Source organism: Mobula hypostoma, chromosome 16 (assembly GCF_963921235.1).
Source record: "Mobula hypostoma chromosome 16, sMobHyp1.1, whole genome shotgun sequence".
Classification (NCBI taxonomy): domain Eukaryota; kingdom Metazoa; phylum Chordata; class Chondrichthyes; order Myliobatiformes; family Myliobatidae; genus Mobula; species Mobula hypostoma.
In genome coordinates, this window is record NC_086112.1 from 11,654,502 (window position 1) to 11,680,586 (window position 26,085).

Here is a 26,085-nt window from a genome sequence, read left to right on the forward strand (position 1 = left end):
TGTTGTAACGCCTACTATCACCTTCCAGTCAGTTTGAACCGGTCTGGACATTCTCCTCTGACCTCCCTCACTAACAAGGCATTTTCACCCACTGAACTGCCACTCACTATGTTTTATTGTTTTTCCACACCATTCTCTGTAACCTCGAGAGACTGTTGTATGTGAAGATCCCAGGAGATCAGCAGTGTCTGAGATACTCAAACCACCCTGTCTGGAACCAACAATCATTCTATGGTCAAAGTCACTTAGGTCACATTTCTTCCTCATGTTGATGTTTGGTCTGAACATCTTGACCATGTTTGCATGCTTTTATACACTGTGTTGCAGCCACATGATTGGCTGATTAGATATTTTCATTAACAAGCAGGTGTACAGATGTACCTAATAAGGTGAACATTGAGTGTATTATTCCTTTCAGCCTCACTCACCGGTCTCCCCCCCCCCCCCGTAACCTTTAACACCTTTACTAATCAGAAACTTATCAACCTCCACTTTAAATATACCCATTGACTTGGCCTCCACAACTGACTGTGACAGGGAACTCCACAGATACAACAACTTCTAGCCTAAAGAAATTCCTCCTCATCTCTGTTCTGAAGGGACCTTCTTTCTGAGGCTGTCCCTCTGGTCCTCGACTCCACCATTAAAAGAAACACCCTGTCCACATTCACTCTCTATCTAAGCCTCTCCATATTCAGTCCTCATCCTTCTAAACTCCAGCAAGTCCAGGCCCAGAACCAGCAAATGCTCCTCGCATGTTTGCTTTCTCATAAGGCAAGATTGTTTAATTTCAAGGAAAACAGACTGAGAAGCGTCCCAACTTTTCATAACCAGCAACAAGCAGGTGCTCAGGAATTTGACTAAAAGGACAAGTTGCCTTTAGAGATATGACTCATCAAAATAGTAACCTCACATTTACTTAAAAAAGACAAAGCTGTTCTTCATTACTGTTTCTTGTTGCGTAATACTGAATCTACTTTAACCAGGATGCTGCCTGGATTAGAGAGCATGTTTTAAGAGGATAGGTTGAGCGAGCTAGGGCTCTCCTCTTTGAAACAAAGGAGGATGAGAGGTGACATGATAGAGGTGTAGCCGTTGATAAGAGGCATTGATAGAGTGGACATCCAGCACCTTTTTCCTATGGCTGAAATAGCTAATACAAGGGGTCATAATTTTAAAGGTTAAAGGGTCAGCATAACATCATGGGCTGAAGGGCCTATACTGTGATATTTCCTATGTTCTATGCTCTATGATAAATGTCCAGCCATCAATAAATCCATCTTACCGTGTGTGTCTCCAACATAACAGTACACATCGTATGTCTCGTTGGGATCTCGTAGACCATATGTTCTCACACCTGGTTGTCCTTTCTTATCTGCATAACACCCGGGTCTGGGTTTGGTAATTGGATACCTAGGAGATTATAAAAAGACAGATTGTCTTTCATCCGTTGTGTGCATCGGATAGGGCATAAATGATGAATTATTTTCATTGAAAGATGACGAAGGATGCCAACGTGTTTCAATGTAAACTTGTGTTTTCTGAATGTGAATGACAGTGCTTTACATTATTGCCCTACTCAAGTAAGCCTGAAAAAGAGGGCAAAGATTTGCTAAAATAACATATGGATGAACTTATACAATTGTGCAACACTTTTGATAGTGTTTCAAACACATTGACTGCTTTGCTAATTTTCAAAACAACAATTTGTATTCAATATTCCCTCTAATTTTTTTAATGGCTGTGCAGACCAACCATTGTTCTGAGCAGGAAGTTAATTTTAAACAGCTTGTAAACTGTGCGGCATGTTAAACGTTTTCATTTGTTCAAAGAATTTTTTAATTTATTAGATTATGACTTTTTTTTGAAAGATCTCTTACCATAAGTCAAAATATAGAATTTTTCACATCAAACAAACACAAACCACAACTCACCAACACAAGTAAACAATGTCAGACTGTCAAAGCAACTGAGAGGCACAATGCAAATTTTGACTAGGCAGTGCCGATGTTCAGTGAGACAGCGGTTTTTATTAACAATGAGCTACTGACTTCCATTCTGTGTCTATTGTTAAAATTGGTAACAGTGTTGTGACTTGAAAAACTGACTATGTAAATACATTGAAGCTCTAAAACATTTCAAAGGTTGTGGTACATTTAATATTTAGAAAATTTCTGGATTATATTCATGAATATATTTAATTACAGGATATTTTACTATTATATTAACATAGATTTCAAAATTATATCAGAATTTCAAAATTATATTAACATTATAAAAGAAAATTCCAGCTGCGCAGCAACAAAGGCTACGTGCATAGGAGCATTTCAGTTACTTCATGGCCACACACTCATGCAGCTTAGAGGGAATGGTGCCAGTAATGGTGAGGTGTAGACCAATAGTGAGGTTGCTTTAGCTTCTTCACTATTGCTGTGTAACATCAGCAGGCTGATGCATTTTCCTCAAAATATTCAGTTCTATTGACCTCTGGTTGTTGCGTTGTGGCATCTGGATTGAACTGTGTTGATTAAATACTATATATAGTGGATTCTGGTTAGTTGGACCATCAGTTAATCGGAACACCCGCTCATCTGGGACAACTTTTAAAGAACAAAATCTAATCAAGAAAATAGCCAGGATTCCCTTCCCTCATTTGAGACACAATGCCACTTAACTGGAGCAGAAGACTGTTGCCGAACAGTTTCTAACCTGCATCAGACACAGTGCACCTGCATGAGTGTTAAACAAAACATGGTGATTTGAGAGAACACTTTTTAAATAACCTCAGTTGCATGTTCAAAAAGCAGCTTTTCTCACTGGTAGTTTGCGAGAAATGAACAGCAAGACAATTCAGAGCTGTTTTGCTTACTATGGTTTTAAGCATTCAGGCTTGGAGATGCCAGAAGTGGCTGGGAATGAAAATGAAACAACTTCACCTCCGCAACTACAGAGAATTTTGAGGTATCGACAATCATCTTAAATGTTACAATGAAAAGGAAGATTTGGAGGTTGCTATCATCAGCAGCACTGTATGAAGCATTGATGAAGGGTCTCAGCCCAAAACATTGAATGATTATTCCTCTCCATTGATACTTGCATTTTGTATGTGTTGCCATAATTTGGTGGGCATTTAGATTTTCTGGTGAAATATTGGCATAATATCGTCAATCTGACATCAGAACATCAATGCCATCATAAAGCCTATACCATTAATAAAGCCATTGGAATTGAAGGAGAACCACAACTGCGTAATGCACATGTATAAGGATCACTGCATATGTTCTCAGGACATATTTTTGTGGAAGTAAATGACTTCCCAGCAGGACACATCCCAAACCACATATTGTGGCTTAAATCATTCAGATGTAGTCACTCTGAAAGTAGTATTGGCAGGGATATCAAGGCATCAACAAACATTGGTTTTCAACAATTCCCACACTGAAAAAAGGCCAACTGTTTCAATAAGTTTGGAAACACACTACTATGTCAACGACCATAAAGGAAATGAGATTGGTTTAAACTTTAAGATAGCAATAACAAATGGGCTGACTCCAGTCCCAAGCAGATGGTTAGTAACACTTAATTGGGCATTACGGAGGTGTAGCAGTTAGTGCGATATCACAGGTCAGAGCGTCCAATTTCAGAGTTCAAACCCGGCGTCCTCTGTAAGAAATCTCTGTATGTGCTACCTATGGAAAGTGTGAGCTTTCTCCAGGTCCGCTGGTTTCCTCTCATAGTCCAAAGATGTATCGGGTAGGTTAATTAATTATTGTAAACTGTACCGTGATAAGTTTCGGGTTAAAGCACATTTGCCGGGGGTTGCTGGGCAACACAGCTCAAAGGACCAAAAGGGCCTATGTTTCTAAATAAAATTAATTTGGGTTACAGAAGCACAGTGTCCATGGGGGTTGATCATATCTAAACAGTAGCTTTGTCATCTCTAAAAAGGAAATGTTAAATGCCTGAATTACGATTTTAAAAATTTCACAAAATTGATTTTGTGTTCACAGCTTACCTGACACTTTGGTCAGAAAGCCAGCCGGCATCACATTGATCAAACCCATCTTCGTAAGCTGACTGAATCTGTTCAGGAGTTGCAATGGTGGCACTGTTGTCCTGGCATGCTTTCTTGGCCATTTCAAAGTTCAGAGAGTACCTGCTCAGGGCTGCCCGGTAGTGGAAGACAACACCTGTGGGTGAAAGGACACTAGTGAATAAATGCACCAAAGGAAGGGCACACTTGTTTATTTTATTCTCTTTGGAAGGTGAAGACTCATGCTAGGGTATAGAACATAGACATAAGACACAGGGACAGAATTAGGCCATTGAACCCATCATGTCTGTTCTGCCACTCGGTCATGGCTGATTTCAATCCAATATCAATTAGCCAATCGGATTCACTCAAGAGATATTGGTTTCTTGGGCAAAATTCAGTGGAGACCCATTGTTCTGCATGTGGACAATCATTACATTTGAATACCTCTGCCTGTGGGCAAAAGCTGCTCGAGAATATCAGAAAGCCACATTTGTATTTTAGAGGTCCAAACGATCAATGCCAGAATGGAGGATGCTGTACGCGTTCCCTGCAAATTAGAAGCAGCTTGCTTTCATCATTAGAAAAGCAAGCTGTCAGCATATCATGGAAATCATGGACTTCGTCTAAACTTTTTGCTGCCTCATTAAAGCAGCCAGCAGAATCAAAGAACCCACCCATTCCAGACATTCTCTCTTCCTCCCCTTCCCATTGAGCACAAGATGCAAAAGTCTGGATGCATAAACCACCAGACAAAGGCAGCATTGGTCCCACTGTTATAAGATAATTGAACAGTCCCCTAGTATAAGATAGACTCTTGACCTCACAATCTACCTTGTTATGAGCTTACATCTTATTGTCTACTTGAACAGCACTTACTGTAACACTTTACTCTGCACTTTGGAAAAACAACAAATTCTGTGGATGCTCAAAATTTTGAGTAACACACAAAATATTGGAGGAGTTCAACGGGTCAGGCAGCATCTATGGAGGGAAATGAATAGTCAACGTTTCAGGCCACAACAAATCTGATCTGATGAAAGGTCTTGGTGCAAAACATCAATTGTTCATTTCCCTCCATAGATGCTGTTTGACCTGCTGAGATCCTCCAGCATTTTGTGTGTGTTGCTTATTCTGCATTCTGTTATTTGTTTTTACCTTGTGCTACCTCAATGCATTGTTGTAATAAATGTATCTGTATGAAATGTATGCAAGACAAGTTTTTCGCTGTACCTCATCATCATGTGCCGTGTCGTATGACGTGGGCAATCATAGTGTTAGACCATGATTGTTTTTGACAATTTTTTCTATAGAAGTGGTTTGCCATTGCCTTCTTCTAGGCAGTGTCTTTACAAGACAGGTGACCCCAGCCATTATCAATACGCCTCAGGAACTCTCTGCCTGGCGTCAGTGGTCACATAACCAGGACTTATGATATGCACCAGCTGCTCATGTGACCACTCACCACCTGCTCCATGGCTTCACATGACCCTGACTGGGGGGCTAAGCAGGTGCTACACCTTGCCCATGGGCCCTGCCACCCAAGTACCTCAGTACATGTGACAATAATATCAACAGAGCTGGCAGCTACATATCTGACTTTCTGGCTTCTGCCCCCTTCCTTTCCAATCTTGAGAAAGGGTTCAGACTGAAGCATTGATTGTTCACTCCTCCCCACCCTCCACCATAGATGCAACCTGACTTGCAGAGTTCCTCCAGTATTTTGTTTGTGTTACTCAAGATTTCCAGCATCTGTGGTATCTCCAGAGGGTTGCCATAGTGTTTATGGATGAAGGATTACAATAGTCTGTAGGAGGTTACAAAGACAAAAACAATTGCCTGTTGCAGGACCAGAGTCAAGGAGACTCTGCCCACTGGGTGTGGTGAGATGGTTGATTTCAGCTTGTGCTGGAGTTTGGGAATTATAAATATCCTCAACACTGCTAGACCGCAGAGCGTTGTGGACACAGCTCAGCACATCATGGAAAACAGCCTCCTTTCCATGGACTCTGTCTAAACTTCTCACTGCCTCAGTAAAGCAGCCAATAAAATCCATGTCCCCACTCTGCAAGACATTCCCTCACCCATCAGGCAAAAGAAATAAAAGCCTGAAACCACATTCCACCAGACTCAACAGGGTGGTGGGCTGATGATACGTCTCTACCAAAGGAGGTGTAAGGCACTCTTTCCCTCTGCTAGCCTTTAGGTCACCCTTGGGCAAGGTGTAGCACCTGCTTAGTCCCCCTATCAGGGTCACACGAAGCCATGGGAACAAGTGGTAGATAGTAAAACAAGCAGCTGGAATATCACAAGATCTGGAATGAATAGTCAATGTTTTGGGCCAAGACCCTTCAATAGATCGAGTCTTGGCCTGAAACATGACTGCTTATTCCTCTTCATAGATGCTGCCTGACCTCTTGAGTTCCTCCAGCATTTTGTGTGCATAGCTTATTCTGCTCGGTTATTGCTTTATCACTTACTATCTCAATAAACTGTTGAAATGAACTAATCTGTATGAATGGTATTCAAGACATGTTTTGCTCTGTACTGCAGTGCATGTGACAATAATAAACCAACTTAACAATTTATCTTGAGCAATCAAAAAGCATCAATAGAGCTGACAGCCATTCCCAATGAAGGGTCTCGGCCCAAAACATCAACTGCTTATTCCCTTCCATATATACTGCCTGACCTGCTGAGTTCCTATAACATGTTGTGTGTGTTAGCCATAAGCTGCCTGCTGAGGGGTCAGGGGCAGCTGCCTGTTGTGTATGGTAAGATGGTTGGTTTTAGCTTTGTTCTGGAGCTTGGGAATTAAAATTAGTCTCAAAACTGCTGGACTCCAGAGAGGAAACTCAAGAGTGTCTATCCAAGTCTCCAGCTGGAAAGTGCTGGTATGGCAACAAAAATGATTCTTACCACATTGTTGATGTCTGTTCAAGGACCCTACTGGCCTTCACTACCCTACGTTTTTGAAAAAAAAGGAGTTTGGATGGGCGGGTGTAATGGGTGGTAACACTATGAAAAGGCAAGCACAGGGGTGGTAGAATTTGAGCACAAGATGTACAGATCATTTGACATTTACCATATGGAAACAAGCTAATGTGAATGAGTGGAAACACAGTAATCGCTGTGAAGTAATGTTGTGTTACCAGGCATTAAATCACCGTCAAACAGTGGATTTCGTAATGCACTCTGATTATTGCAAAGTATTCGGGATAACTGTGTAGAGTAAGGGCTGCTACAAAGGTTTTCTTTAGAACCAAGGGTTGTTTCAAACATATTTGAACAGTCTTATATATTGCATACCTCCTACTGTCACTATGTACATCTCAAAATCAACTGTTTGAATGTGATTTAATCCCTAGTAACACAACATTTCTTTTGAGAAAAAAAATGTTCTGTTGGCAGATTTTGGCAGCAATAGCCTCAAGTCGATGAAGACAGCTTGACATTCTTCTATCAGGTTCCTTCTCCGTCAGCCCTCTATCTTTTCCACCTATCGCCTCCCTGTTTCTCATTTTATTCCCCCTCCCACCTCCCAGCTTCTCAAGGAGTGAGGCAGACATGAGTCTGAAGGAAAATTGATGTGTGTGTGTGATAAGAATGGCTTCACCCACCCATCACCTCCCTCTGGTTCCCACCTCCTTCCTCTTCTTCCATGGTCTACTATCTACCCCCATCAGAGTCCTTCTTCATCCCTTTCACCTATCCCCTCTCAGCTTTTCACTTCATCCTCCCTCCCCATCCACCCATCTTTCCCCCTCACCTGGTATCACCTATCACCCTCCAGCTTGTACCCTTTCCACTCCCCCCACCTACTTATTCTGGCTTCTCTCCTTTCCTTTCCAGTTCCGATGAAGGATCTCAGCCAGAAATTTTGACTATTTACTCCTCTCCATAGATGCCGTCCGACCTGCTGAGTTCCTCCAGCATTGTGTGTGTGTTGCTCTGGAATTCCAGTATTTGCAGAATCTCTTGGGTAAATGTTTAACATTCTGTTTATTTTCTGGCTCAGAAGGCAGTCTTGCACTGAGTAGAAGTTCATTACTAATTACTGAACACCAAGGACTCTTTGCCACACAATTTACCTCGTTATGATCTTGCATTTTATCATTTATCTGCACTGCGCTGTATTGGTAGCATTTGTACTTATTCTGCATTGTTATAGTTTTACCTTAGTCAAACTCAAAGCACTGTGTAACGACTTGATCTGTACAAACAGAATGCAAGACACTGTATCTTGCTACATGTGACAATAACGAATTAACTCCGATGATGAACCAATTCCAAAACTGAAGCTGGTGACTGAAATATCCATAAACGGCACCCAATATAGCTTTGCAGATTCAGCATGGATTTAAACACATCGAACACATCCGCACCATCTGCCACAAGCAGGACTTCCCAGTGGCTAAACGTGTTGATTCCAATTCCAATTCCCATTCCATGTGTTGGTGCCAAGATGACGCCATCTTCAGGGTGGAGGAGAAACGCCTTATATTCCGCTTGGGTTGCCTCCAACCTGATGGCATGAATATCGATTTCTCCTTCCAGTAAACAAATTCCAACCCCAACCCACCTCTTGCTCTGTTCCTCCTCTCTGACTTTTTAATCTCTTCTCAACTACCTATTACTTCCGAGTCCCCTCCTCCTTCTCTTTTTCGTATGGTCCTTTTCCACCAACCTCGCTTCACCTACCGCCTTCCAGCGAGCCTCCTTTTCTCTCCCCACCTTTTTATTCTGCATCTTCCCCCTTTCTTCGCAGTCCTGAGGAAGGATCTTGGCCCAAAACATCAACTACTCATTGATGTTGTCTGACCTGCTGAGTTCCTCCAGTATTTTGTGTGTGTTGCCCTGGATTTCCAGCATCTGCAGACTTTCTCATGTTTATGGATTTAAAGAGCTGGGTTTCATTCTAGATTTAAGACAATTCTCTGATGAATTGGGGTCTTGTGACAAAAGATTGATATATTTTATAGCAGAACTTAAAGATAATAATGCAGTTACACACTCTCCACTATCATGCAGCTACCACCACAGGAAGTTATGTACAGTTTATGATGAGGTACCTGGTGTAGCGGGTCCCTGCCGTGGTGAATGAAATTAAAGCAAGCTGTAGATTCCAATAATTGATTGTCAGAGGCAGCATTTTCACCAGTTTGTGTGGTCCATTGTTCTAACTCTTGAGGAATGAAGGACGTATCTTCGACAATATCTAGTGTAGTGGTTGGCATAACGCTATTGCAGCACCAATGACCTGGGTTCTACTCCCGCTGCTATCTGTAAGGAGATTTTACATTCTCCCCGTAACTGCGTGGTTACTTCCAGGTTCTCCAGCCTCTTCCCATGTTCCAAAGACTTACGGGTTAGTAGGTTAATTGGCCACATGGGTACGATTGGGTGTACGGCCTTGCAACTGTGCTGCATCTCTAAATAAGTAGTTAAATCTATTTACCATGTCCAAACGCAGTGAAAAGCCCACATCCAGAAGCATATGCACTGCCTACTGTGTGCCTGAACAAGTTATGGAAGCACCACCTGAGCCAGTGACAAAGGACTCAAACAGAGGATTTCACGAGACTCTCCTCAGGAACTCCCCCAAGAGGACCACAATCTTCTCATAGTTTGAGGCTTGCGTGCCTCAATGACCCGGAGAGCTATGTTGATATCAGGGCTTTATGCTTTGGCTCTCGGTCCAAACTCAATCTTATTGTATGAGAGAATCATTTAATAGTCTGTATCAGTGGGATAGAAGCTGGTGCTACGTGCTTTCGGGTTTTTGTATCTTCTGCCCGATGGGAGAAGGGAGAACAGAGAAGGTCCAGGGTGGGGTGGGATCTTTGGCTATGCTGGCTGCTTTACTGAAGCAATGAAAAGTGTAGATGGAGTCTGGTGAGGGGACGCTGGTGATGAGCTCAGCTACGTCCCCTCTCTCTGCAGTCGCTAACACCACAGTACTGCACCAAAGTGTCACCTCCATTTACAGGCTTACAATTTGGATTAAGCAGATGTGAGGTAACACTGGGACAAATATTATCTTCTCCATCTAATTAAGGCCCAAAATTCTAAGTCTAAACTAGAGCAGCATTTAGGTCCATGTTGTATATTATTCTATGTGTATCGTAATAGAGATAACAGAAGAACTCCAATAAGGGTGATGCTGTTGGGCCACTCACTGGCCTTCAGAGTCTTGAAACACTACAGCACAGAAGCCCTTCAGCTCACCTCATCTATGCTGTACTATTATTCTGCTTAGTCCCATCGACCTGCAACAGGACCACAACCTTTCAAACCCCTCCCATCCAAAATTTCTCCTAAATTTTGAAATCGAGCCCACATTGACCACTTCTGCTAGCAGCTCGTTCCACACTATCACATAGTCATAGTCATACTTTATTGATCCCGGGGGAAATTGGTTTTCGTTACAGTTGCACCATAAATAATTAAATAGTAATAAAACTATAAATAGTTAAATAGTAATATGGAAATTATGCCAGGAAATAAGTCTGGGACCAGCCTATTGGCTCAGGGTGTCTGACCCTCCAAGGGAGGAGTTGTAAAGTGGTTTTCGTTACAGTTGCACCATAAATAATTAAATAGTAATAAAACTATAAATAGTTAAATAGTAATATGTAAATTATGCCAGGAAATAAGTCTGGGACCAGCCTATTGGCTCAGGGTGTCTGACCCTCCAAGGGAGGAGTTGTAAAGTTTGATGGTGACAGGCAGGAATGGCTTCCTGTGACGCTCTGTGTTGCATCTCGGTGGAATGAGTCTCTGACTAAATGTACTCCTGTGCCCAACCAGTACATTATGTAGTGGATGGGAAACATTGTCCAAGATGGTATGCAACTTGGACAGCATCCTCTTTTCAGACACCACCATCAGAGAGTCCAGCTCCATCCCCACAACATCACTGGCCTTACGGATGAGTTTGTTGATTCTTTTGGTGTCTGCTACCCTCAGCCTTCTGCCCCAGCACACAACAGCATACATGATCGCACTGGCCATCACAGACTCGTAGAACATCCTCAGCATCATCTGGCAGATGTTAAAGGACCTCAGTCTCCTCAGGAAATAGAGACAACTCTGACCCTCAGAGTGATGAAATTCCTCATGTTCCCCTTAAACATTTCACCTTTCACCCTTAACCCATGACCTCTAGTTCTAGTCTCACCCAACCTCAGCAGAAAAAGCCTGCTATATTTACCCTATCTATACCCCTCATAATTCTGTATAATACCTCTCTCAAATTTTCACTCATTCTCCTACACTCCAGGGAATAAAAATCCAAATCTATTCAACCTTTCCCTATAATTCAGGTCCTCAAGTCCCAGCAACATCCTTGTAAATTCTCTCCGCACTCCTTCAATCTTATTGATATCTTTCCTGTAGGTTTCAATATTACTCAACCAGTAACTTACCGATGACATCTAACGAGACAGTGTCCTGCTCATCCTCAATGCCGATCATCACCTCACAGCGGTAAAGCCCTCTGTCGCTAGCCCGTAGACGACAGATGGTCAACGTGGCATCACTCAGAACCGCAGGGTACTTGGGCACGGCCACCCGTCCGTCATAGTCAGCAGCAATTTTTATCACATCGTTATGCGCCACTAGAATTAAAGTTTCTTTCTTGATTTTACCATCTTTGCCCTCCTCTATTTTCGTCCACTTGATGCGTGGAGATTCCTGGAAGGAGTGGTTAGAGGGCGGGAATGTGGCCAGCATTGAATATTGGCAAGGAAGGGACACGAAACTGGCCAGGTTGCCTTTCACGTGGGAGCTCCTCTTAATCTTCATCTTCATCATCTTCTCGCTGTCATGTGCTGAGGACAAAGAAAGAGGCACGGTCAAAACTTTCATACCAAGTTGACTTTCTAAGACCATAAACACTAGGAGATTCTGCAGTTGCTGGAAATCTGGAGCAACACACACAAAATGCAAAGTAAGGTAGTATCTAGAGAGGGGAACAAACAGTTAACTCTACAGGCCAATACCCTTCACCAGGACTGGAAAGGACGACATAAGCAAGAATAAGATGGTAGGGAGGGAAGGAAATAGTACAAACCGGCAGGTGGCAGGTGACAGGTGAGGCCAGCTGAGCGAGAAAGTAAGTGGGTGGGGGAGGGGGGATACAGTGAGAAGCTGGGTGGAAAAGGTAAAGGGCTGAAGAAGGAATCTGACAGGAGAGGAGAGTGGACCATGGGAGAAAGGCAAGGAGGAGGTACTCTCCAGGTGAGGAGAAAGGATGGAAGGGGAACCAGAGTGGTGAATTGAAAAAGAGAGAAGAGAAAATACTGGATGTTCATGTCATCAAGTTGAAGGCTACCCAGACAAGCCACCTGCCAGCACAGAAACTAGGGTCATGCAAACAGCAAACAAAAAAACAACTGAGATGCAATTTTGCACTAATGTATCTTGTGATGTTAAAATCTGAGTAAAGGTGTAAGTTTTAAAGTTAACATTTCATTATTTATTTTCTAATTCCTCTAAAGCTTGCTCCTCCTTACTTCTGTTATCCCCTCCAGACCTACAACCTTTCAACCAAACAGCATTTCACCAACTTAGGAGGCAAATTAGGCCATTCAGCCCATCATGGCTGATTTATTATCTCTCACAACTTCATGCCTTCTCCCTGTAATCTTTGTAGATATTACCAATGACTTGAATTCCATAGATTCACTACCCTCTGGCTAAAGAAACTCCCACCTCATCTCTGATCTGAATGAACGTTCTTCTATTCTGAGGCTGTGCCTTCTAGTCCTATACTCCTCCACCACCACCCCCCCACCCCCCACAAAATAGAGAACATTGTCTCCATGTCCACTTTATCTGGGCTTTTCAATATTCAACAGGTTTCAATGAGATCCCCCCTCCCCCATTGTTCTAAACTGTAATGATTACAGGCCCAGAGCCATAAAACACTCCTCACACCTCCTTTTCATTCCTCCTTTGGCACCTCATCAGTACCAAAGCCCATTTGTGGAAACATTTCCAATTATAATAATTTTTAGTCCTCTGCTAATGATGGGACTAATAATTGGAGGAATTTGAGAACTTGGCCAGTTCTTTTCAATCATTTCCATGGCTGCACTCATCTCAGTCAACCTCCCCACCCCTAGGCTCTCCTCCAATCCCAGAAATTTTCCCAGTACAAAACGGCAAAGTTTTAAAATTTTACCCAGGATGTACACAACTGGCAAAGTAAGTTCACCTTGCCCTGGTTGCCTGAAAATACACAACAAGCTCTACTTCTAATCACAAATTAAATATCTCCACTCCAGCCCCAAGCCCTAAACTATTATAATTGCTATGCATCTAATGTGACCAAATAACCTGCTGGTAGATATTATTGAAATGTCATCATGATTTTATTTAAAGCCACCCAAGGAGGGTCTAATGAGGCCCGGATTTATAGACTTAATCAGCTCCATACTTTTTTCAATTTGCATGGGCTATTGGTCCACAGAGATCTGTTCATTTCTGTTTTAATACAGACCTCGTTCTGTTGTTCAGTTGTTCTGTGTATTATGGACACATTTCTGAAGGATATTTTTGATTTTATTTCACTGTATTTTCCATGAGTAATATTGAGTAGGTCTGATAGAACATAGAACAGTACAGCACAGGAACAGGCCCTTTGGCCTACAAAGTTGTGCTGAACCAGCTAAAAACTAAATCAAAAAAACCTCAAAAATGAATCCCTCCTACCTACACAATTTCCTTATCCCTCTATCTTCCTCATATTCATGTGCCTATCTAAACATCTCTTAAAGGTCTCTACACCAGACCGTGCAATCCAGGCATCCACCACTCTGAGTCAAAAATCTTACCCCTCATATCGCTTTGAAACCCTCAACATCAATGCATTCCCTCTGGTACAAGATATTTCTACCCTGGAAACAGATACTCCCTGTCTATGCTCTGCCTCTTATAATCGTGTAACCTTCTCATGTCTTATTTGTTTCTCACCCTCTGCATGCCACCTTGGATGAACAGAGGAGTACTTCTAGTAATAGACTAAGACAACTGTGTTCCTCCAAAGAGCACTATATGAGGTCATTCTTACCCTTAGACATTAGGCTCTATAATGAATCAGCCTATAGCTGGGGAAGTGATGACCCCAGACATCCCGCCTCTCCCGGAAGTTCCGGGAGTCTCCCGCATATTAATAGTGGCTCCCTGATGCCCGCAAATTATATACAATGTCCCGGAAATTAATTTTTTTGAGAGTGAACGTGAGAGAACGCGCGAGAAAAAGCGAGAGAGCAAGTGCAAGAGCAAGAAAGCAAGCGCAAGTGAGAGCGACCACGAAAGAGAGCAAGAGCGAGAAAGTGCGCGCGAGAGAGAGTGAGAGCAACAGCGAGAAAGCGAGAAATCAAGTGCGAGAGAGCGAGAAAGCAAGCGCTGATGGTTGTTCCACATTCCAGCATCTGCCATCTCTGCATCACCAGGATTCTAACTACTGATGGTCTGGTGGTAAAATTATCATTAAAGGGGCAAATAATAAGTCTGAAGCAATAATGAGGTGAAAAAGACAGAAACTAAAAAATGCTGGAGTATCGCACGTCTTATTTGTCCATAAAGATGACAATGACCAGTTTGTGTCAGTGTGCGATTCTGCTCCATGTAGTCTTCAATATCAAAATCAGCCTGAAGAAATTCAACATCACATCTAAAAACTGGTGCAAGTTTCAAAATTATTTAATGTCATTTCCAGTACACATGTGTAAAGGAGAACAAAATAATTGTGCCTCCAGATCTGATGCTGCACAAAAAAAGATAGAGAACACAATAATAATAAAAACACATTGAATCTAAAAACATAAGATAGCTTATATACAAACAACAGGAATTCTGCAGATGCTGGAAATTCAAGCAACACACATCAAAGTTGCTGGTGAACGCAGCAGGCCAGGCAGCATCTGTAGGAAGAGGTGCAGTCGACGTTTCAGGCCGAGACCCTTCGTCAGGACTAACTGAAGGAAGAGTGAGTAAGGGATTTGAAAGTTGGAGGGGGAGGGGGAGATCCAAAATGATAGGAGAAGACAGGAGGGGGACGGATAGAGCCAAAAGCTGGACAGGTGATAGGCAAAAAGGGATACGAGAGGATCATGGGACAGGAGGTCCGGGAAGAAAGACAAGGGGGGGGGGGACCCAGAGGATGGGCAAGATAGCTTACATACATAGTTTTCCAAGCGTTTTTTGGGGGGTTAACACATACAGCAAATAACTTCAGCCACCAATCTTCAGATCTGAATATGGACTGTAGATTAAATCTAAACTGCAGTTCTGAACAATGGGTTCCTAAGAACCGTGAACGACAGCTAATTGGAAGACCAGACAATGCTGATTTAAATTCAATATTTGGGTGTCTGTAGAGTGGGTGCGAAGAGAGAAGTTTGAAGTTTGTGTGTAGTTCAAAGGAAGCATTGTAAAAATTGAATTGTCCTGAATTGTCCTTTGATCTTTAGCATATAAAATGTCATGTGGAGTTGGGTCAAGCAGACCTCATCCTCTAAAAGGGTCTCAATATGATGCCTAATGTGTCTCATTTTGTCAAATAAAGATACAGCTTCATATCTACCTGTACTTCTCTCTGGTGACTTCTTTCACATGACCACACATAAACTCCACCTAGCATCCAAAAGTGACGCTAGGCACTGGAGCATTCAATAGATGCACCTGAGGAAATCTGTTCAAGAGGGAGCCGTGCTACATGAGAGAAACCTCTGCTGTGCCACTGAAAACAAGTGGCAGCTGTGAAAGGAGAGACCGAACAACCAAAAGAGCCAAGCCACTCGCCACAGCCAGCACTTACTCTTGCCCGCACTGTGCCAGAGTATGTAGACCCTGGATCAGCCTCTACGGTCACCAGAGGACCCAACGATTGACAACCCTTTAGGAAAGTACCATAGAATCTGTCCCAAATTGTCCCAAAGAATCAGCAACCTAAAGTTCCAAATCACGTGCATTTATATTGAGGGGGTAAATTTAAAGAAGATGTGCAGGAAAAGTTTTTTTTGAAAAGGTACAGGAAGTGGTAGATGCCTGAAAGAGGCTGCCAGGGAGGAATCATGGATGGAGATAATATTCGTTTGTTCTGTGCCATGTTGTATGGCATGGGTGATCATGGTCTTTCCATGACCATGATTGTTCTTGGCAAATTTTCCTATGCAGTGGTTTGCCATTGCTGCCTTCTGGACAATGTCTTTACAAGACGGGTGACCCCAGCCATCATCAATACTCTTCGCAGGTTGGCTGCCTGGTGTCAGTGGTCGCATAACCTGGACTTGAGACACACACCAGTTGCTCATATGACCATGGCTTCTTGTGACTTTGACTGGGGGACTAAGCAGGTGCGGAGGAAAGATGCACCTTTAGTACAGGTGCAAGTCCACCCTGCCACCCAAAGGAGATAACACAGTGGCAATGTGTCTAATAGAAAGGCACTTGAATATGCAGGCAAGGGAACGACACAGAATAGATGTAGTTTCATTCAGCCAGTAGAGGCACTGTGGGCTGAAGGGCCTTCACTGCGCTTACTGCTCTGTGCTCTAATGTAGACTTACCTGAGTGTACCAATGATGCGAGCATCAACGTGGAGCATAGCCACGGGATATGTATTAAATGTACTATCATCTTGACCTAAAGAAAAAGAAGAAGAGATTGTCCATCAGAATACAACAGAGTCTCCTGTAAAGTACAGCCAAAGCAACAGAAAAATGTTGATAATTATTTGATTTTAAAGATCATGCAAATGAATGTATTACTCGTTTACTAGGACGAAAGAGCTGTGGGGAGTGAGAACTCGTTAACTATGGTAAGCTTGATACTAATTTATCACCGAAGGCACGCAGCTGAACTGTAATACGGAAGATAAATTAGCATCTTATAGAAATAAGAAACAGCTGAATGCACTTAAATTGCATTTTACTAAAATTAACAATAATCAGTTCTTTCTCTTGTGTGGGCCAACGCAGGAGGTATAGTCCTGCTGCCCACTAACCTCATCTATTGGCTTGTACGCGCAAGTTAATTGGCCTAATGGCAGTTCCTGTCTGTCAACGAAACACAAAATTGAGCAACACTAATGTCAGAATTGAGATAAAAATATAAAGGGCACCAACAGTAGATTATTTTAATTTGCAAATATTTAATCAATCACTTAAAGAATCTTGAAGGATAATTGCATTAAAATATGCTTCATTGTTCAGCAACATGTGCATATTCCAAATGAAATAAAAATTGGTTGGGTTGAGTTGTTCTTCAATCTTAATGATTCACATGCAAACGTTTTGTCACCATATGAGAAGACATCATCAGTGTGCTGTCCGAATGCTTGGCTTTTTATATATTTATCAATCAGCTGATTGGTCATCATTACAAGATTTCCTCCCTACATCATGATTAAGTTTCCGAAACGATGGTAGGTATATAAAAGCCAAGCATTCAGAGGACACAGCACAATTAACAGCAAACTCATGATGTCTCCTCGTATGATGACGAAACATTTTCAAGTAAAATTGCCAAGATCAGAGAACAACTCAACCATCAGCCTCCCAAGCTACACGTTTTCCAAATGCTTTTCCGAAGTAAGAATTGTAGAAGGTGACTGAACACTTCAGTGTCAGGCTCACCAGTCACACAGTTCCCAACACATCTGTCATATACAAAACCTCTAATATAAATATTCCTTGTATTCTGTACAAATACTTCCACTTTTCATTTCCAGTCTCAAGCAGTATAACTAGAGAATGCACCCGGAGTTTTACCAACTAAAATTTTCCTTGACTGAAATGCATAGAAAACCTAAGAGATTAAAGTCATAGAACACTACTGCACAGAAACAGGCCCTTCAGCCCATCTAGTGCGTGAACTGTAATTCTACCTCATCCCAATGACACACACCTGAACTCCATCTCCCTCCTATCCATGTACTTATATTTCCTTCTCTTAAATTGAACCTGCGTCCACCACTCCCACCACCCTCTGAGTGAAAAAGTTCCCCTTCTGATTCCCCTTAATTTTTTTTAAATTTTGAGATACAGCCCTTCCAAACCATCGAGCCATGTCATCCAACAACCTCTGATTTACCCTTGCCTAATCGTGGGACAATTTACAATGACCAATTATTCTACCACCCAGTAGGTCTTTGGACCGCTGGAGGACACCAGAGCACCCAGAGGAGACCCTACGGTCACAGGACAAACGTACAAACTCCTTACAGACAGCGGTGGGAATTGAACCCAGGTCACTGGCACTGTAAAGCGTTGTGCTAACTACTACGCTACTGTGACACCTTTCCCCATTAACCAGTTAGAAAATGTTATCTGCAGCTCTATAAACCACAGGACATCTAGAGGATTGGGTGGATTTTGGAAATAACTACAGCATACACTGTGATGTAATGTGAATGATACGAGTAACTTTTTGATGGAAATCAAAAATGCGTCCCAGCGAATATCCTGGTATCTACTGCATCGTGTATCTGCTGTACTGTAGAAACAATTCTGTCTGGCTGCATCACCATCTGGCATGGGGGGTGGGGGGGGGGTGGGGGAGAACTACTGCACAAAACTGAAATAAGTTCCAAAAACTTGTAAAATTAGTCAGCTCCGTTATGGGTACCAGCCTCCGTAGTATCCAAGACATCTTCAAGAAGTGGTGCCTTAGGAAGATAATGCCCGTCATGAAGGATCCCTACCACCCTCTCTTCACACTGTTACCATTGGACTGAATGTACAGAAGCCTGAAGGCACACATTCAGAGGTTCAGGAACCACTTTGCCCTCTGTCATCAGATATCTAAATGGGCATTGATCTATTTGATAGACATATACATACTACAGTTTTTCCTCTAAATTTAATTACCATGTATTTCATTGTACTATTGCTGTAAAGTTAACAAATTTCATGACATGTGCAAGTGATATCAAACCTGATTCCGACTTAAGATATCAAAGGAGTCCAAATGTGGGAACGTGAAACCTAACTTAGCAAATCTTTTATTGAATAGTTGAACTGCATAGGAAGTTCTCAATTTCTGTTTCAGTTTTACATTCAGCTGAATTCACAAGTGCAATTTGCCCACAAATTAGGGAATTTGATTAGGTGATGATAGAATTCCCAGGAATTGTTTACACTCTCCAAACAGTGGCTGGTAACGCCTCATAATGCCAGCACAATAACGTGAAAGGTGGCACAGGAGCAGAAGGGCGACACTTTACGGTGCCAGAAATCATGGATCAGTTTCCACCACTGCCTGTAAGGAGCTTCTATGTTCTCCCCGTGACTGTGTGGGTTTCCTCTGGGTGTTCCGGTTTTGCCCCTCAGTCAAAGACAGACTGGATAGAGTTAGTAAGCTCTGGGCTGGCCATGTTGGCACTTGCTGGCTGCCCTCAGCACATCTTCTGTGTTGGTTGTTGATGCAAATGACACCTTTTTCTGTAGGTTTTGATGATTCAATAATGTACAACACGTGTGACAAATATATCTAATCTTGTCTATTGAAGGCTCTCAACTCAAAATGACAACTGTTTATTCCTCTCCATAGATGCAGTCTGATCTGCAGAGTTCCTCCAGCATTTTGTGTCTGCTGCTCAAGATCCAGCCTCTGCAGAATCTCTTGCATTTGTAATGTTATCTAATGTTAAAACGTACAAATGTGTAACCTGATCAGATACGATAGTGAGGCATTCAGGGAGATAGAAGGATTACTGACTGCTTCCCTTCCTAGAAGTGACATTCCAATTTCTTATTATTTTGATTTTATTATCAATCAGAATCAACTGCTACTCAGGTGCACTCTGTATCAGTGCACGAGGACAATGAGTTTCCCATTCCCCAGTCTATACAAAACTCAATTTAATCCAATACCCAGTCTGCAAAAAAATGTCTTGGAATTCTCCATAAGGCAAGAAATAAAGTTACTGGTGACATTTGATGGTACATTATACCTAGTTCTATAGTTTTCTATGGGTCTAGAGGCAGAGTCAGTAGATACTCTGGAGCATGGGCCAAGATTACAGGTCACCTCATTACAGGAAGGATGTGGATACTATAGAGAGAGTGCTGAGGAGATTTCCAAGGATGTTGCCTCGATTGGGGAGCATGCCTTATGATAATAGGTTGAGTGAACTTGGCCTTTCCTCCTTGGAACGACAGAGGATGAGAGGTGACCTGACAGAGGTGTATAAGATGAGAAGCATTGATCTTGTGGATAGCCACTGACTTTTTCCCAGGGCTGAAATGGCTAACGCGAAGGGGCATAGTTTTAAAGTGCTTGGAAGTAGGTACAAGGGGTTGTCAGAGGTAAGTTTTTCACACAAAAGAGTGGTGGGTGCGTGGAATGCAATGCCAGTGAAGGTGGTAGAGGTGGATGCAATAGGGTAATTTAAGAGACTCTTAGATAGGTACACAGCACTTGAAAAATAGAGCGCTATACGATGGGGAAATTCTAGGCAGCTTCTAGAGTAGGTTGCCTGGTCGGCACAACATTGTGGACCGAAGGTCCTGTAATGTGCTGTAGATTTTCTATGTTTCTATATTTCTAAGATGGCTGAAGCTTTTTAGTCTACAGGAGCCATCAGGAAGCAGCTAGGGCTGTCAGGGTTCACTTCCCACCCCTGTCTGCGAGATCATCCGTTCTCCCCGTGACTGTGTGGGATTCCTCCGGATGCTCCAGCTCCCTCTCAAATTCCAAAGAGTTGGTGAGTTGTAAGGATACTACATTGGTGCCGAAAGCATGGTGACACTTGCGGGCTGCCCCCAGCACAATTCCTGGACTGTGTTGGTCATTGACGCAAGGAAAGCATTTCGCTGGACATTTTGACACATTGATGTATATGTGATAGATAAAACTAATCTAACCCAAGTCAAATCTAAACACAAACTCAAGCAGCATAGACAACCTCAAAATCTATTCAACGTTTTGATTTCATTGTTTGCATTGTGAAGCATCTTGAACCATATACAGGGATGGAGATTGGAGGCCCATTGTCTGAGAGTCAGAATATCCAGGACCAAGGACCGGAGAGTGGAGGCCCGGTGGCCACCTGTACTGGGTTGTAGGCCAGTCTCTGCATATGAGTGGGTGGACTGGGAGGGAGGGAGGGTTATGACCAAAGAAGAAAAAAATCTGGAGTTGCTTAGCACTTTAGCGCAAGCGTATTTATTAGGGTGCATCAAAATCAAACTTACAAAAATTAACGAAGGTAGTGAAAAGGAACTGCCAATATTTACAAAAAGGTATCTACCAAAAAACACAATAACAGCTCCATACTTGTCCAGTGTGAACTTTTGGCTGTTCCGATCTCTCTCTCTCTCTCACTCTGAGGGCAGATAGGCACCAGGATAGACCATCTTTAATTACCCATGAAGTTAACAAGACTACACATGAATTACAATATAAGGCACCCCACAATATAGTTGCATTCATATTACAAGATAAAAAGAATCTACTTTAAATACAGTATACAAACAAAATATACACATTGGCACATCCCCTTTACTAAAGAAATGGAATATTCTGTCGTGCATGGCGGGAAAGACACCATAAAGCCTACCTGAGAGCATCAGCTCGATTTAAAACCCATTCTAAGAATATACTGGGGAAGTGTGTGCACTCAACACCGCAATAGCAGAATGACAATTGTGCATGTGCATGGGGAGTGTGTTTACCGAGTGCTCCCCATCACAGAGGGAAAGGGGCTTCTTTTGCTCTTGTCGTTGCTTATGTTATTCTGCTAAGCTTAGCATTGGGTGTATGCTGTGTTGGCATGACAACACTTACAGGCCGCGAGCCCCCCCCCCCCAAAAAAAAACTGTTTCAACATGCAGGTGCTACATGAATCTGAATCTATGCTGCAAGTCACAGGAACATTTTCTTGATCCTCATTTTCATCATGAAATATGGGTTCAACATCCTATCCTGACAACTTATAATCACCTTTATTTTATTCATTGATTGATTGATTGATTGAGATAGAGCATGGAATAGGCACTCTCGGGCCTTCGAGCTGTGCCACCCAGCTTTAATCCTTGCCTAATCACAAGACACTTTGCAATGACCAATTAACCAACCCGCCGATAGGTTCTTGGACGTGGGAGGAGTAAACCCACACATTCACAGGGAGAACGTACGAAATCCTTACAGGCAGTGGCACAGATTGAACCCGCATCTTACAATAGGCACTGCAATAGTATTATGCTAACCACTGTCCACAACCCTGTTCCATTTCTTATCTCCTTTCCTCTGACCTACCTCCCACAATACCAACTCCATACCCACTGACCCAGGCAGAAGCCACCTAATAGCACACGTCCTTAGAGCACAACCCTCCAAAGGCGACATGGCTCTGTAATTCTCTCCCCCTGCCCAACACCCCTAGGGCTCACTCCCCGCAGAGCTTCACGCTCTACTGAGTCACTGCCTACCCTCAACCTCCGAGTCACTTTACAACCATTAGGCTCCTGAACAGGCAAGGTCAACTTCACTTCCCACAACTTTGAACTGATCTCATGACATACAGACTCAGTTTCAAGACCTCTATAATTCATGTTCCCAGTATTTTTTTCTCATTTGCACAATTTGTCTTCTTCTGCACATTGGTCGTTTGTCAGTCTTAGTCCAGTACATAGAACAACACAGCACAGGAACTGCCTAAAAAATAAATTTAAAAAAACCCAAAAACTAATCCCTCCTATCTACACAATGTCCATATCCCTCCATCTTCCTCATATTTAGGTGCCCATCTAAACGTCTCTTAAAAGCCTCTAACGTATTTGTCTCTATCGCCACACCAGACAGAGCATTCTAGGCATCCACCACTCTCTGAGTAAAAATCTTACCCCTCTCACCCCCTTTGAAACTATCCCCTCTCACCTTCAATGCATGCCCTCTGGTATTAGACATTTCTACAATGGGGAAAGGATACTGCTTCTCATGATCTTATAAATCTCTAACAGATCTCCCCTTAGCCTTCACCACTCCAAAGTCTATGTATAGTTTTTCATAAATTCCACTGCTTTTTTATTTTCCTGTAAATGCCTCAAGGTAATATATGGTAACTTGTGTATTTTGATAATAAATTTTACTTTGACTCTTAGACCTAGAGTGAACCTCTCAATCATGACCCCCTCTTACTCAAAATCTTCCATGTCGAACCTCAGTACTGCAGTCCTCAGTACAGTTGTAGACTCTGCAGTGTTTGCAATGGGGCAGTGGCCAAAGTTGTCATAGGTTCATTGTAGAGTCATTGTACAGGATAGAAAGCTATTTCTTAGCCAAACAATTTTAATTTTACAGAAATGTTTTCTCTTCTCATGTAAATATACTAATAACATAACCTGTTAGCTATTAAATAAAATAATGAACACATTCATCTAAATCTAACAGTGAACTGATGGACTTGGCTGTAAGTAATGGATACGGACTAGTCTATCACAAGAAAATCCCTCCTCAGCATTGAACACATCCACACAAAAAAGCAGCATCCATTATCAGGGACCCCCACCACCCGGGACATGCTGTCTTCTCACTGCTGCCATCAGGAAAAAGGTACAGGAGCTTCAGGACTCACACCACCAGGCTCAGGAATAGTTACTACCCCTCAACCAGCAAGCTCTTGAACCAAAGGGGATAACTTCACTCAATTTCACTTGCCACATCATTGAGATGTTCCCGCATCCTATTGACTCACTTTCAAGAGTTCTCTATCTCACGTTCCTGATATTTATTGCTTATTTATTATTTCTTTATTTTTGTATTTGAACAGTTTATTGTATTTTGAACACTGGTTGAATGCCCAAGTTGACGCAGTCTTTCATTGATTCTATAATGGTTATTTTTCTATTATGGATTTATTGAGTATGCCAGCAAGAAGATAAAACTCAGAGTTTACCAGCAGGCCAACCCCCAGAGCACCATATAACATCAAAAGATGTAAGCATTCTGCAGGTTGCTCAGGATTGGAAAATGAATGTGGACTTGGAAAAAAAGCTTGTGTTTCCCCCGGACATTACAGCTACAACACTCTGGCCAGACATGGTCCTGTGGTCTACAACAGCCAAGCTGGCATATGTTGTGGAATTGAAAGTACCATGGAAAGATGTAGTCGAAGAAGCTTATGAGAGGAAAAAGACCAAGTACTCTGAACTGGCAACTGAAGCTGCCCAGAATGGTTGGAAGACCAAGATTTTCCCTGTAGAAGTGGGATGCAGGGGATTCGTTGCTACATCTACGACCAGTCTATTGAAGAAGATGGGGGTGAGGGGTCACTCCCTCCAACAAACAAATTGTCAAATGCAGCTGAAGAAAGCAGCAATTGGATTTGGATTAAAAGGAAAGACAACAACTGGGCTGCAAGATGAAGACAGGAGGGTATGGAACTGAGGGGGTGTATCTGGGACGCCAGGTAGCACCGTTGAGCCCTCTGGAGACATCATGGGCTTATCAACGAAATGTCAAAGGAGGAGGGTGCCCACCTGATGACCCTGATGACATACCTACCCTCCCTCCTTGTCACCACTCCAAGCCCACTGCCAACATCGAGTGCCGACTTACCATAGGGATTGAAACATCAAGTCCTAGTAGCTCTACTGTACTTTGATAACAAATTTTACTTTGAACTTTGAAAAAGATAACTGTGACATTTGCTGTGGGCTTTCTATAAACCACACAGTCCTCCTTGTTTTTCATTCACGTGCCTCTCAAAGAGTCTCTTAAGTGTCCCTAAAGTATCTGCCTTTGCCTCCACCCATCACACCATGTTCCATACATCCATCAGTTTCTGTGTAAAAAAAACTCCCTCTAACATCCCCCTATACATTCCTCCATCACCAAACACTAAAATTGAAAAGAACAGCTGTGATATAGACTGTGGGCTTTCTATAAACCTCAGAAACCACATCCTATAGGTCAGACACACCAAATTACTGGACTATTACACTTCTAATTATTAAACCAAGCTTCTGACACTAACAATTTGAATTTGTTATTGCCTTTGATGTGGCAAAAGTTCTCAATGTTCTTGAGAATCCCGGATTAAATATTAGCTTTATTTGTCACACGTACTTTGAAGAATTGAAAAATGCAGTTTTTATGCAGTAAAAAAATACATCGTTTGCGTCAAAGACCAAGGATGTGCTGGGGGCAGTCCATAAGTGACACCATGCTTCCAGCGCCAAAATGGCACATCCACAGCTTACTAAACCTAACCCCCTACATCTTTAGAACATGGATGGAAACCAGAGCAGCCAAAGAAAACCCACTCGGGGAGAACGTACAAACTCCTTACAGGCAGTGGCGGGAATTGAACTGGCATCGCTGCCCCTGTAAAGTATTATGCTAATAACTATGCTGCTGTGCCTTTCTCTAATTATTAGGCCCAGCTGAAGGAGAGATGTTGGGTCAGGCAGATCACAGCAAAGTATTCTGAGCTCTCCATCACCGCGTACAAATACAGGGCCCCAAACATGGAAGTCCAGGCAGCAAGCCAGCACACTGGTAGGGCAGTGCTCTCTAGACGGGGGTGCCATACTTCACAACAAAACCTGCCTCCTCTGACTAATTCAAAGCCGAGCAGGGAACTTATCCCAACAACCACTGCCCAAAGTTTATCTCTCAAACATCACCAAAACAAATATTCTGCTCAGGATCACATTGCGCTGTGTCAGAATCTCATTACATTACCACATTCACTGCATTTAGAACATAGAACTGTACAGCACAGTACAGGCCTGACAAAGTTGTGCCAGTCTTTGACCCTACTCCAAGATCAATCTAACCCTTCCCACTCACATAGTCCTCCATTTTCCTGTTATCCATGAGCCTAAGGATCTCTTATATGCCTCTATCCCCGCCTCTGGCAGGGCGTACCATGCACTTACTTCAGAGCTTTTTGGGGTTAGAACATTCAGCAAATAACTTGATCAAGTAACTTCAGCCACCAATCTGCAAAGCTGTAAATGGACCGTAGATTAAATTCAAAATGCAGTTCTGAACTATGGGTTCCCAAGAGCCATGAACCACGGTTAATTGGAACA

General features: G+C 42.6%; 1 protein-coding gene across 5 annotated transcripts in view; it reads right to left on the minus strand.

Moving 5' to 3' along the window:
• The window catches only part of LOC134357221 (versican core protein-like), a 207,601-nt gene that overhangs the window by 164,325 nt on the left and 17,191 nt on the right, over positions 1 to 26,085 (minus strand). For all 5 annotated transcript variants that reach the window (XM_063068523.1, XM_063068525.1, XM_063068526.1 and 2 more), the window contains exons 3-6: positions 16,612 to 16,687; positions 11,461 to 11,865; positions 4,016 to 4,190; positions 1,286 to 1,413 (exon numbers count right to left, since the gene is read on the minus strand). In XM_063068523.1, coding sequence (XP_062924593.1) covers positions 1,286 to 1,413; positions 4,016 to 4,190; positions 11,461 to 11,865; positions 16,612 to 16,681 — 778 coding nt within the window. In that variant the 5' untranslated portion in view covers positions 16,682 to 16,687. The remainder of the gene's footprint in view (positions 1 to 1,285; positions 1,414 to 4,015; positions 4,191 to 11,460; positions 11,866 to 16,611; positions 16,688 to 26,085) is intronic.